The sequence below is a fragment of the Verticillium nonalfalfae genome (genome assembly GCF_003724135.2).
Source record: "Verticillium nonalfalfae strain VnAa140/NRRL 66861 chromosome Unknown scaffold_35, whole genome shotgun sequence".
Taxonomy (NCBI): Eukaryota; Fungi; Ascomycota; class Sordariomycetes; order Glomerellales; family Plectosphaerellaceae; genus Verticillium; species Verticillium nonalfalfae.
This window is the reverse complement of record NW_021167260.1, coordinates 188983-201272: the sequence shown is the minus strand read 5'-3', so window position 1 is coordinate 201272 and position 12290 is coordinate 188983. Positions and strand designations below refer to the sequence as shown.

The following is a 12290-nucleotide window of genomic DNA, read 5'->3' as shown; positions in this document are numbered from 1 at the left end:
TCATCATGCGAAGCACGCCGACATGCTGTAAGAACCATACGCAAGCCGGGTCTCCGAGCAACTTGCGGAGCTTGGAAACCTTTCTGATAGTCATCGAAGACGAACTCGTTTTCTCCCTCAGTATGAGATAGGATCGCATACAGCGGCGGATGGCCCATCAAGTATTCAAGGCCAAGGGCCTAGATGTTGATCAGCCTCATGGCTGGATCTGTTCGTGGTCGCAAAGAAGACGTCGAGGTTCGTTGATGGTGACAGATTTGGCCCACCACATGACAAACAAAAGCCAACTGATCTGCAAATGTGTTCTCAAGCACGTCGGCAAAGCATTCTGAAAACGTGGGAGATATGTTTTGGACCGAGGCTGAGCAGCATGGCTATATATGCCCAGGAGCGGAGTCGATCAGTGCACATGGCTATCAGGCTGCATGTCTTGACAGGATGCAGAAAGGATGAGACAGCCTTCTCGATACACAGCTTAGTAAGAACATGCGAATTATCATTAGATTTCTACTCATGAAACAAAAACAAAATTCCCGTGGGACCATAAAACGCCATGCCATCGCCATGCGTAAGGAGCAAATCATGTAGAACTTTAACGCGAATCCACCATGGTCAACACGTACGGCAAGTCTGTCGCATCCGCCCTCCCTGCAAGACGGATGACGGACGCCCCGGAGCTTTGTGACACCTTCGAACGGAGACTAGCGTTGGAAGGCGAATGGTGCACCTGCCGCCTCTGCGCGAGGCTGCTCATACTGGACGAGTGAGAAAGTGCACCCGTCGAGCGCGCCTGGAGTGTGGACGGTGCGGTGCGGTACTGGTGCCACGTGGCGGCCGAAGAATTCCGTGGTGGCAAATTCACACGCAATCGTGAGCTAGACGTGGTGCGCGACGAGATGCTTCGTGGCGTTGGCGGGTTCGTAATGGGAGGATCATCATCCCCAATGTCGCTCTCGAAAGGGGCTTGTGCATCCTCGTCAAATTCTTGTTCAGGGTCGAGAATCGAGGGATCGAACAACCTCATGCTGCGAAGAAGCTGCGCAAAGAGTTGCATCGTGTCACGGAACTGCGAATTAGTCAAGGGGCGATTGGAGAACCGCGCGTATTCGTACAAGGTAAGGAATTCGACTGTCGTGGCGTCCATCGATAAGACGCCTAGTTCAGAGAGGTGATTAAGGTATTGTCGTAGACCTAGGTTGTAGGGCCGTTCAAGAAGAGCCATGGCATCAGGGTCGAGCATGGGCGGCTCGGCTGTGGACTCAGGAATCGGCGGCGCAAGCGTAAGCGCTTTCGCCTCGATGAGGTTTGGCAGCTCGGACAACACAGTGCTGTACTGCAAATCAGGAAGGTCGAGGGATTCTGGCGATGACCATCCCCGATGCTCGATCTCGCCCCAGACGGGCAGTCGCGGCGCGACAGACATCCCAAGCGTTTCTTCGACCTCATCTCTCTTGCGCAGTTTCAGCAGCTGGAGATCCTGTTTGGTACACTCTTCGCGCTTCTCCGACATGTTCGAGACTGCGGACTGCGAGTCGTCCATGACCTTGGGGATGATTCGCGGCCTTGACTCGAACTGGATAATGGCGCTGCGGTCCAACGCGGCCGTGACCATCTCGAACACCTGTTTGGGCACATCTCCCTTTTCAATCGGAACCCATGACTTCGGTATTGACGCAAGGATGGTCTTGTTGTTGTACAGTCGTAGCGCATAGATGAAGGAGACGATGATGAGGATACCGACGAGGGCGGCAGCGACGAACCAGATGTTGTACCATTGGTTGTTCTCGTAGGCTTGATAGATTGTATCGCCAGGAGTGACGAGAAGCAGGCAGACGAGGAGTGTGCAGAGGACGAAGTAGAAACTTCCGTAAATGAATCGGAAGATGGCGCGAGCTGACACCATCTCTCCAAGGTGTCAGCACCCGGGTCGGGCGCCGATCCAGAAGCGGGCGGTCTTCTGCGTAGAACTAGGTCGCGATCGTAAATCGGTTCAATCGTTCAAGGTCTGGCGTTGGTTGAGTGCAGCGCATGGCTGCTTTGGGCGACGCAAAGGTTGATGAGAGTCGGAGGTAGGCTGCGCAGCAAGATCAACATTACATGAAGGGCGTTCTGAAGACGGCGCCCGAAGGCGAGGCGAAGGTACTGTACAGAGGAGGTTGAGGAGGTTAGCGCAGGTGGGAGAAGTTATGATGGTCGAGCTGCTCGCGGAAGCTTGGGCTTGACAATGTCATTTACCAAGGTGGGGCTCAACGTCGTCACCCGAATTTCAAGCAACAAGGGTCGACTTAGGTACCGGAAAATGTCCTAAACCACACCACAGGCCCAAACCTTAAGATGCTCATCACGTACTTTTCTCTTTTTGATACAGGCCATAATACATTATTCGAAACCAAGCAGGGCACTTGCATGCTTTTGAGATGCAGTCCTCTTTCCCGTTTATTTGGGGACTTCCCGCATCGCCGGTTCCTCGTCTCTTTTAGCCAGTACTCCCTCTGTAGGCTCCATCGCTTCTTTGGCAAGCCTTATATCCGTCCTCGTCAACCGCAGGTCGCGGATGTACGGCTCAAATTCTTGGACAACCTGCGACAGGCCGGCCTTGAGGGCCTTGATAACCTCATCCACCTCTGGAGTGCTCTTACTCCCTTCCACATCAGTCCAATGAACTGGGAAGCTGGCCTTGAAGGCCTCAAGTCTCTTGATGACCGCAGTGAATGTGCGCACTATAGGGCCAATGTCCTTGTGTACGTTGCCAAATTTGTCCTCTGTCAAACTGTGCACAGCCATCGCGCTCAGGATCTCAATGGCGTTGAGGTGATGGCTCAGTTCGGAGTATGGAGAACCCAACACGGCAGCTGTCAACAACCTTCGGAAATCCTGTCGGAACCACCAGCCAATGTAATCGGCGCGGAGGACTGGAGTCGCCAGAGCCTGGAACTGACCCACGACTTGCGGGGAAGTCAGTGCCTCTTGCTGCTCCTTTGTGAGCACCCTGTCCCGCGCGTTGCGGAATGTCTTCTTGGCAATGGGGCTAAGCTGAGAAACCGGCGAGTGGCCCGGCGCCTGTGTGGCCTGGGTCAGCGTCTTTTCGATCTCACCCCGCATAGATCTGGACCCTGGCCTCGCCTGGAAGATAGGATCATCCTTAGGCGGCGCAAGGATCCTAGGCTTTTGCTCTACCACGGGTTCCGGCTGGGCAACCGGGGCAGGGGGAGGCTTCCCATAGTTGTCTACCCTCTGCTCCAGTCCCTTGACAATGTCGAGGCAGATGACAAAGACCTGGGACCACATGGGGCCGTCTTTACGGTCAATGTCTTCGAAGATCGCCTTGCGTCGAAGCTCAAAGTCGCGCGCGATATGCGCAAGCTCCCAGAGAGCAAAGCACTGTACCACAAGTCAGTTGAAAGTTCACAAGCTAATCTGAGAACGTGACCTACCCTGATGGGCATCTTCTTGCTCTTAAGACCATTCAGCAGGCTACCGTTGGGGTCCTTCGACTCGTTTGTTAAGGGGTTGCCATTCTTCAGGGGCGCCTTAACCATGAACCTTGAAAACGCATAGTTTCCGATTTCCCATGTGCAAGACAGGAGGACGCCAGCCCACAGGCACTGCATGAGTGTTGTGCCTTTGAACCAGGGCCAGTCGACGGGCAGCATGTTGGACTTGGGAAGGTTGTTGAAGGGGCGGAAGAATGCCATGGCCCAGCTCCACGCAGCTCCACGGAAGATGGTGCTGTACAGGGTTATGGCGAGGGCGTACACGCCGATGGCGCGCATGACGGCGTTAGCAACGACACCGGGTAGCTTGGCCAGGAGAACGGTCAGTGGTGTGGTTGAAGTGGCGCCGCCGTTGATGACAGGGCTCTTCTTCGCTTTGTTGACGTCGATTGTGATACGATCAGTGTCGCAGATGATATGCATGATCGCCTGGAAGGTGGCGGCCACGAGGAGGTAGAAGGAGAGGAAGACGGGCCGCTCATTAAGTCGTCCCCGGTCGCCACTCATAGTCGAGATCCAGTTCAGTTTCGAGTCCGCCGATGCCGACCAGAGAAAGACGAGGCCGAAGAGAGCGCTCGAAATGGTATAGGCGACCCATGCTTCGAGAGCCTGGATCGTGATCAAATTGGGAAGAGCGCCACCGATGGCGGATGGAGAGGCGCGCGCGCCAACATGGTATTGTGAAATACGAAGGATAATGACAGTGAGTGCGGAGGCGAAGAGAAAGAGTGTTCGTATGCCTACGGGGCCGATGGGGAACCAAGACCACAGAACTATCATAATGTTAGTTGTAGTCAGGATTGGGATCTTTTCCTGCAAAGCTTACAAGAATTCCACTGGCTCAAGAGGATAGCTTGGATGTAGACCAGGGCCAAAAGAAGAGTAGAGGTTGTGGAAAATCGCCTGTGCAGAGCAGGCTGCAAAAAGTCCTTATAAGGAGCTCTTCTCACGATGGCAGCAGCCATGGCGACTGGGCATCCTTGGGGGGAGCGTTGGTGGAGGGAGTCGAGAGGCGGTGGCTCGCCGTTGATGGGGTCGAGGTTGTCAATAAAAATATCCTAGCAACCACTGGAACATCAACAGGTGCGGTAGGTACCTGCTCACGGTGCTGCAAAAGAACCTGGTCGGAGCGCGACGACGCCAGGTACAGATTCGGGGTCCACAAGAGCTTAGTCACGTGGCGATAGCGGTGGGATGTGATGCGCCGTGGTGCCTGTTCCTGGCTCGATCTCCGCAGTTACGTACCTTATCGCCTCACCTGACACCATCAAGGCAGCCGGTTCGCGATTGATCCAACTACCAGTTTGCTGCATCACTACTATCAGCGACTGTCGTTTGACTGCAACCCTGAGCGCATTGCCGTTTTTCGCTTCACAAAACATCGCCTGACGATCGATTTTCAACACTATGTCGTTCGACCAGCTCTCATCGCTCGAGTCTGGCTCGGGTCGCCGGGGGAATTACACCGATGATCCCGAGTTCAAGCAGCTCCAGTCCGAGTTGATGAACAAGCTCCACAGCCTCCGGCGCAATATTTCCAAGCTCAGCTCTGACATTGATCTCCTCGGCACGAAGCGTGACACCCCGCGCGTCAGGGAGCGGGTTCATGAACTTCTCGAGAAGTCGAGGGAGTTGTGCAAGGACATCGGACAGGGCGTGAAGAAGCTGCAGACCTGGGAGGATCTTACAGTACGTTGCGCTATGTGTCTGGGTCGTGCGTACAACCGGCTAACATACAACCTGCAGAAACAACAGAAGTACGACCAGTCCCGCGTCTCAACCGATTTCCAAAACGCCCTCCAAGAGTTTCAAGAGGTCCAGCGCCGGGCTCTCGAGAAGGAGCGCGCCTCGGTCACGGCCGCCCGTGCCGCTCACGACGACAACGCCGACGGCTCCGGTGCGCCGCAGGAGGGGCAGCTTGAGCAGCAGCAGCAGCAGGAGCTTGTGCGCCTAGCGTCGCAAGACGAGGTCGACTTCCAGGAGGCGCTCATCATTGAGCGCGAGGACGAGATTCGCAACATCGAGCAGGGTGTCGGCGACCTCAACGTGCTGTTCCGCCAGGTAGCGCAGATTGTCGGCGAGCAAGGCGAACAGCTGACATCCATCGAGGACAACATCGTCAACGTTCGGGATGACACACACGGGGCGCAGGTTGAGCTGGCGCAGGCTTCGAGGCATCAGAAGGCGGCGAGGAACAAGGGCTGCTGTCTGATGCTTATTCTGTCAATCATCTTGCTTATTGTACTACTTGCAATTTTCTTGGATTAGCATGCTCTGTCGTCTGGCGATGTCATGGCTCGAGGGATTGGACTTTTGCTTCTCTGCTGGCGTTCATAGGTGTTTACATTGTTGTACAGCAGGGCCTTATTCTACATACACATGTTCCTAAATACAAATTTCATCTTACAGAATTTAGCACCGGCTACACCTTCGGCGGGACTTCCTTCTGCTGTGCTGGGGCCTGGTGTTTATCCAGTGGCATGTAACGCTCGACAAGTGCCGCATTGATGTGGCCAAAGGTCGCTGACGATACCCAGTAGACAAACATGCCAGATGGGAGGTTCATCGCCGCCATGGGTAACAGAAGTGAAGCGACAAAGGCTGATCTTCGCAGTCGCCACCTCCAACCTGACGTTTCAAGAGAGGACGACTCCTTGTTAGAAAGGTTGAACATGGCAGCTCGCCCAGCCGCAGTCTTGGGGATCCAGGTGTAACAGAGCAGGCCCGCCATTGCCATAGGGAGCAGACCATATGGGTCGGGCGCTGACAGATCCGGAAACCATAAGATGCCGCCAGTCGTCATGCTTGGTTCAATCTGAGTAGCAGCTGTTTGCAAAGACTCAAGAACGCCTGTGGACGGTGCGTTACCCGCGCTGCCGAGAACGGGCTCGGCTGTGAAGTTATCTGATTCACCTGGTGCAGCAATGACCGCTTGCTGAGCGGGCGCAGTGCCCAACTCGGGGTGTCCGTTCTTGTAATTTCCAGTGATGAGAGACAAGATACCGCCACTCGCGCCACTCAGCCGTCGAATGGCTTCAGGGACGAGGAGCCATGGTGGAATGCTGAACAGAGTAACCCATATCTTCCAACTCTGCACGCCTCGCTCTCGGTAGATACGTCGTAGGGTCTTTCCTTGCTGTATTGCGACATAGGGCCGCTTATGAACGTTGAGATGCCGAGCTCTCCAGGAAGAGGTAAAGGGTAATAGCTTTCTCTGGCCGAGGATGATTTTCCTGCTGTAAATCTGTAGAGGAAGACGCAGGGTGAGTGTGAAGCCTAGAGCGAAGGCAGGAATGGCGAGCCACCAGGGGAGACCGATAGTTGAGTGAAGTGAAATGAGGGCATCTTGTGCGATTTGCACAGAGCTGTTCACAGCGGTGCCAAAGGAAAGTTGGCGCGTCTCATGTCTGGTGAGAAACGATGAGACCAGAAGTTCATGCCGAGTCGTTGGGCGAGATGGCGACAGACAGGGTTGTCTCGTGAGACTCAGGGCCGAAGATGGCCCCGTTGACCGTGACAGCAGACGAAAGGCGCCTCTAGTTGGAAGCATCATGGGCCATGTGGAGGCAGCCTCTCGATGGGTCAGATGTCGAGACCAGGTGACGGACCATGAATGTGTGAGGATGGCAACCTCACATGCAAGCTTCAAGCCATTGGGACAGGTGCACGGGCCCTGTCAGTGCAGTACGTACCGCAGTGAAAGTCAGGCACCCTCAGGGGTGGGGTGTGCGCCAAAGGACCCTCAAGACCCCTGCTGAAGGTAACCCCCAGTGGCAGCAGGAAGTACCACTTGTCCTTGTTCACTGGAGGGCAGGTACAACGACGTCAACGGCTCTGGAGGTGCAGCTTAGTGCGTCTGACGATCTTCTTCCCACCTTCACCGGCTGACGGGCTCACACAGCCACATCTCCTTCTTGTCCGCCATTACCAGCCTCTACGAAGCTCGAGATCTCTTCGTAATCCACACAGTCCACCTCACGGCCGTGGCCGTGTTATAGTAGAATCCACGGAAGCTCCGACATCACCCACCGTCGTCCCCGCGATGGCGGACACCTCTGAGGCGGGGCACTCTGCCTCGCCCGATACCTCGACATCGGGCCACTCAACCGCCCTCTGGGCTGTGACTGTGGTAGCCGCCCTACCCATTCTCGCCTTGTTCGTCATTCCTCTTCTCGCGAGAGGCCTTGGTGCTGTTGCCGGCAGCTATCTCCGCACCAAGACTGAAGGCAGGCGCGCCCAGTTGATCAAAGCCATGGCCACCGAAGAGAACACCTATAAAGAAAAGGGGATCACGACTCCAAAGGGAATTATCAAGATCGACAAGGTGGAAGATTGGAGCGGCATCGTTGGCTTCTTCCACCCTTTCTGGTGCGTAGCGAACTACTTCTTGACGAGCATTTCTGCGTACCGAAACCGACGACTAACAGACTGCAGCAACGCTGGAGGCGGAGGCGAAAGAGTCCTTTGGTCAGCCGTCCGCGCTACCCAGCAGAAGTGGCCTAAAGCGCTCTGCGTTATCTACACCACTGACCAGAAGGTTAACAAGACGGAGATGGTGACTCTCGCCAAGGTATGTCACATGATGCATCCTGTACCCCGTACGACTCTGTCTAATCAGCATCGACCAACAGCGTAGGTTCAACATCGATATCCACCCTCCCAGTCTTGTTCTCATGTACCTGAGTACCAAGCACCTTGTCCTCGCCTCGACCTGGACTCACTTTACCCTGCTCGGCCAGTCTCTTGGATCCATGGTCATGGCCTGGGATGCTTTCCAGCTGCTGGTGCCCGATGTTCTGGTTGACACCATGGGATATGCATTCGTGCTCGGACTTTCTAAGCTCCTCTTCCCCACCATCCCTACCGGCGCCTATGTCCACTACCCGACCATCTCAACTGATATGCTTGAGTCTCTCGACCCTAAGTCCGCAAATGGTAGCCAGGGCATCAACGCCGGCAAAGGTGTGGGGTTGCGTGGTCAGGCCAAGCGCGCATACTGGAAGCTGTTTGCAGAGCTTTATTCGCGAGTCGGTTCGACCATTGATGTCGTCATGACCAACTCGACCTGGACTCAGGGCCACATAGCAGCTCTCTGGGGCCCTCACCGTAGCGTCAAGAGCGATCCTATTGCCGTCGTCTACCCACCCTGTCCTGTTGAAGAGCTCGCACGCGATATCGAAGTATCCGAGGCCAGCGAAGCGCAGCGTCAGAAGGTCATCATCTACATCGCCCAATTCCGGCCAGAAAAGAACCACCAGCTCATCCTGCAATCATTTGCCGAGTTCCTCAAGACAGAGACCGAGGCTACCAAGGATGTCCGTCTTGTCCTCGTGGGTAGTGTCCGGGACGACATTGACTCCAAGCGTGTTTACCAGCTTAGACTGCTGGTGAATGAGCTTGGTATCAAGAGTCAGGTGAGCTTCCATCTGGATGCTACCTGGGAAGAGATTCTTGTCTGGCTTCAGAAGGCATATGTCGGCGTTAACGGCATGTGGAATGAGCACTTCGGCATTGGATGCGTCGAGTACCAGGCCGCTGGTGTCATCTCGGTGGTGCATGCCAGCGGCGGACCGAAGCTTGACATTAATGTTGATATTGATGGCGAGCCTACTGGTGAGTTGCGGGATTCCCTCTAGATTTGGCCAACAGCACTGACAATTCTAGGTTTCCACGCTTCGACTTCCACCGAGTTTGCGGCAGGTTTTGAGCAGGCTTTGACCGTCAAGGATCCCTTAGCCTTCCGACTACGGGCTGTCAAGTCAGCACAGCGTTTCACGGAGCAGGCATTTGTTGATAGCTGGAACAAGCACCTAGAAACGCTTCTTGCTAAGCTTCGGTAAGCCGCTGCAGTGTTTGTGTGTTGACTTGGACCAGTGAGGTTTGAGCCCTTTGCTTCTGACTGCAGCAAGAATTTTCTCATATTCAGGGACAGCGCCAAGCATGGTCGCAGCGTACATTATCTCGGTGTTTTCTTTCCTTTTTTCCTTTGGTTGGAAAAGGGTTTTCGAATCTGGATGGCCCTGCGTAGATGGGCCTTTGTATCCGGCATCAAAGCCATGGCTTGCTAGATAAGGTTTGTTTGTGTATTTGCTTTTGGGGTACTAGGCAAATCGCCCCGTTTTCGGTTTCTTCCCTGGTCATGCGTAGACTTCAACGATACCCCTTCCCTTTTGGTAGCGGACAAGAAACGAATGAAATCAAATGGCTCTCGTATGTTGATGATGCGCTCTATGACATGTCTATAGTCTTGCCACGTTGCAATACCCTCTCTTTCCATCATGCAGTCAACCCACCGCTGTTCTTCTGCCGTGGCTCGCTCGCCGCCTCAAACTTGCCGCTTCCCAGCACCGTGATCCCCTGGACAGCACTGAGCCCCTCGCGGACCCATTTGATCTGGTGTCCCTTGTCCGCGAGGCTCGCGGCCGTCTCGTTGTTGAAGGTGTACTCCAGCCACACCTCATTCGGCATGAGCTGGTCGTGCAGCCTCGGCTCCGCCACGGCCTCCGTCATGGTCATGCCGTGCTCGAGCACATGCCAGAGCACCTGCGCCGTGGCGCTGACGATCCTCGACCCGCCGGCGGCGCCGACAACGGCACGCAGCCCACCGTCCGGCGCCTCGACGATGACGGGCGTGATGGACGACAAGGACCTCTTGCCGGGACGGATGAAGTTGGCGGGGCTCGGCTCGAAGCCAAAGGCGTTGCGGACGCCGGGGATGGAGAAGTCGTTCATCTCGTTGTTGAGGACGACGCCCGTGCGCGGGTCCACGAGCAGGGCGCCGAAGAGGAGGTTCACCGTCGACGTCAGGGAGACGGCGCGGCCGGCGCTGTCGGCCGTGACGACGTGCGAGGTGCCGTGCGTGTCGGGGACGAAGAGGGCGTGCGGAGCGTAGTGGTCCACGGGTTGCGTCTCGTTGTCGGAGATGCGGGCGCGGGTGTGGGCGGCTGTCGCGTCGTCGATGAGGGAGGCCTCGTAGGGGCCCAGGCCGCGGACGAAGTCCGGGTCGCCGAGGAGGGAGCGCGCGCCGTAGGCGAAGCGCATGGCTTCGTTGTAGCGGTGCGTTGTGAGGTTCGTGTCGGGCGTCGGCGGCAGGGGATACTGTTCCATCGTCTTGAGCATGTTGAGCGTTATGGCGCCGCTGGCGGGGGCGCCGGTCGTGTAGAGAGTGTGGTTGCGGAACGTCGTCGACAGGGGCTCGCGGCTCTCAGCGCGGTACGCGGTGAGGTCTTCTAGGGTCATGATGCCGTCTGCGTCGCGGACTGTCTTCACAAACGAGGCGGCGAGTTCGCCTGTGTAAAATGCCGATGCGCCCTTCTCTGCTACTGTGGTGAGAGTACTGCTTCAGTTAGACTCGTGGTGGAACAGAGCGTGTAGATGAGGCTCACTCGGCAAGTCGTGTTCTGTACATAGTGTCGCCCACACCGAGGAGCGTTCCTGAAAAGTATTTGAATGTCAGCATGTGCACAGATTGGGATTTTCGAGGAGGCTCACCGTTCGGTGCAAAGACCTCAGCCCAGCTTGGTTCATCAATGAGGAAGTCTCTCCCCGCGTCCTTCATCCCTGCCACCATGTACCGACTCATGTCGGCTGTCACAGAAAAGCCTTCCCTAGCTAGGTGAGAAGCAGGCATCACGACAGACTCCCAGGCGAGATCCTGAGCGTCCTTATCAGCGAAGCTCAGCAGTAATGGCTTGTGGGGAACTTACACCCCATTTCTCATGCATGTACTCAAGCCCTCGCAGCTCGCTGGGGACTCCAACCGCCAGGCCACCTTCGATGCTCGCACGTACATCATCGTTATACATGTCTTGGGTCGCAGCGGCCGGCGCCGTTTCCCTGAAGTCGATGGTCTCGTATCTTCCATCCGCCGTTCTGACAAGAGCGAAACCACCGCCTCCGATGCCTGAGTGGTACATGGAGGTGACGCCGACGCACAGTTGCGTGCCAACCATGGCGTCTATAGCGTTGCCCTGACAGGTTCAGTTCAGCATGCCATCCGTGCCACGCCGTGACAGAAAACGCCGTGACAGGAAACGTCGTGACAGGAAACTTACACCCTGGCGGAGGAGATCGCGTCCGATCCTGCTACACTCCATGTTCTCGCTCGCTACGGCTCCAGCACCATCTTGGGCTGTGAGCACGACCTGATCAGAAGAGAAGGGGATGGCCGAGGACCCAGTCATCCAGATGAAGGAGCCGTAGAGCAGCCATAGAGGCCGGATTTTGGAGTCAAAAGAGTCTAGATTCAGGTGTCAATCAGCATCCCTCTGGACGAGTGGGTGACATACACATTTCGCCGTCTCGACTCAGTGACTCTTGCCCCTTGATAAACGGATCCGCTTTTAAGATAGGGAGCTGAGAAAGACGGCGAGAGGCGCTGAGCTGCAAACGGTGGGCGTGAGATTTCCCGTGATTTTCCTGCAACCAGAATCTCTGGAAGGGGAGGTTTGTGACTTGAGTCAAGCAAGAGGCGGAAAGAGTCTCGAGACATGGCTGCCAGTTTGGATGTGGCCGATGAGGGCATCGGAGTTGACCCGACGCCGGTCGATAAGCCGGACCAAGTGATCGGCTCAAGTGACTGTGGAGGATGCATGTCATTGGCCGATTCGCCTTTCTTTCCAGCCAATGAACCATCCCTGCGCACAGGCAATTCGAACCAATGATGTGCTGTTTATTTAGAATCGTAGATTGACTTTATGTGGACCTCGACATCTTCACGATGAGTTTTCTAACCTTCTGCCAGCATTGAGAATACGACCGAACGTTGTTCTTTTCTTCGCTGCATGCTAATGGTCA

At 55.7% G+C, this 12290-nt stretch overlaps 6 protein-coding genes across 6 annotated transcripts; 2 read left to right on the top strand and 4 right to left on the bottom strand.

Moving 5' to 3' along the window:
* Nucleotides 1–592: 592 nt before the first annotated feature.
* On the bottom strand, nucleotides 593–1903 carry D7B24_005610 (uncharacterized protein; the record flags this gene model as incomplete). The annotated part of the gene is made up of 1 exon (XM_028639760.1): nucleotides 593–1903. The coding sequence occupies one exon, from the start codon at nucleotides 1901–1903 to the stop codon at nucleotides 593–595; it is 1311 nt and encodes a 436-aa protein (XP_028495975.1).
* A 533-nt stretch (nucleotides 1904–2436) lies between these two features.
* Nucleotides 2437–4459, bottom strand: D7B24_005609 (uncharacterized protein; the record flags this gene model as incomplete). The annotated part of the gene is made up of 3 exons (XM_028639759.1): nucleotides 2437–3381; nucleotides 3435–4267; nucleotides 4321–4459. The coding sequence occupies 3 exons, from the start codon at nucleotides 4457–4459 to the stop codon at nucleotides 2437–2439; spliced, it is 1917 nt and encodes a 638-aa protein (XP_028495974.1).
* A 442-nt stretch (nucleotides 4460–4901) lies between these two features.
* Nucleotides 4902–5762, top strand: D7B24_005608 (uncharacterized protein; the record flags this gene model as incomplete). The annotated part of the gene is made up of 2 exons (XM_028639758.1): nucleotides 4902–5183; nucleotides 5241–5762. 2 exons carry the CDS (start codon nucleotides 4902–4904, stop codon nucleotides 5760–5762), a joined length of 804 nt encoding a protein of 267 aa, XP_028495973.1.
* Nucleotides 5763–5916: 154 nt separating this feature from the next.
* Nucleotides 5917–6297, bottom strand: D7B24_005607 (uncharacterized protein; the record flags this gene model as incomplete). The annotated part of the gene is made up of 1 exon (XM_028639757.1): nucleotides 5917–6297. The coding sequence occupies one exon, from the start codon at nucleotides 6295–6297 to the stop codon at nucleotides 5917–5919; it is 381 nt and encodes a 126-aa protein (XP_028495972.1).
* Nucleotides 6298–7536: 1239 nt separating this feature from the next.
* ALG11 (asparagine-linked glycosylation protein) lies at nucleotides 7537–9334 on the top strand (the record flags this gene model as incomplete). The annotated part of the gene is made up of 4 exons (XM_028639756.1): nucleotides 7537–7862; nucleotides 7929–8064; nucleotides 8126–9107; nucleotides 9159–9334. The coding sequence occupies 4 exons, from the start codon at nucleotides 7537–7539 to the stop codon at nucleotides 9332–9334; spliced, it is 1620 nt and encodes a 539-aa protein (XP_028495971.1).
* Nucleotides 9335–9770: 436 nt separating this feature from the next.
* D7B24_005605 (uncharacterized protein) lies at nucleotides 9771–11786 on the bottom strand (the record flags this gene model as incomplete). The annotated part of the gene is made up of 6 exons (XM_028639755.1): nucleotides 9771–10830; nucleotides 10880–10928; nucleotides 10986–11148; nucleotides 11201–11464; nucleotides 11549–11733; nucleotides 11783–11786. 6 exons carry the CDS (start codon nucleotides 11784–11786, stop codon nucleotides 9771–9773), a joined length of 1725 nt encoding a protein of 574 aa, XP_028495970.1.
* Nucleotides 11787–12290: the final 504 nt, after the last annotated feature.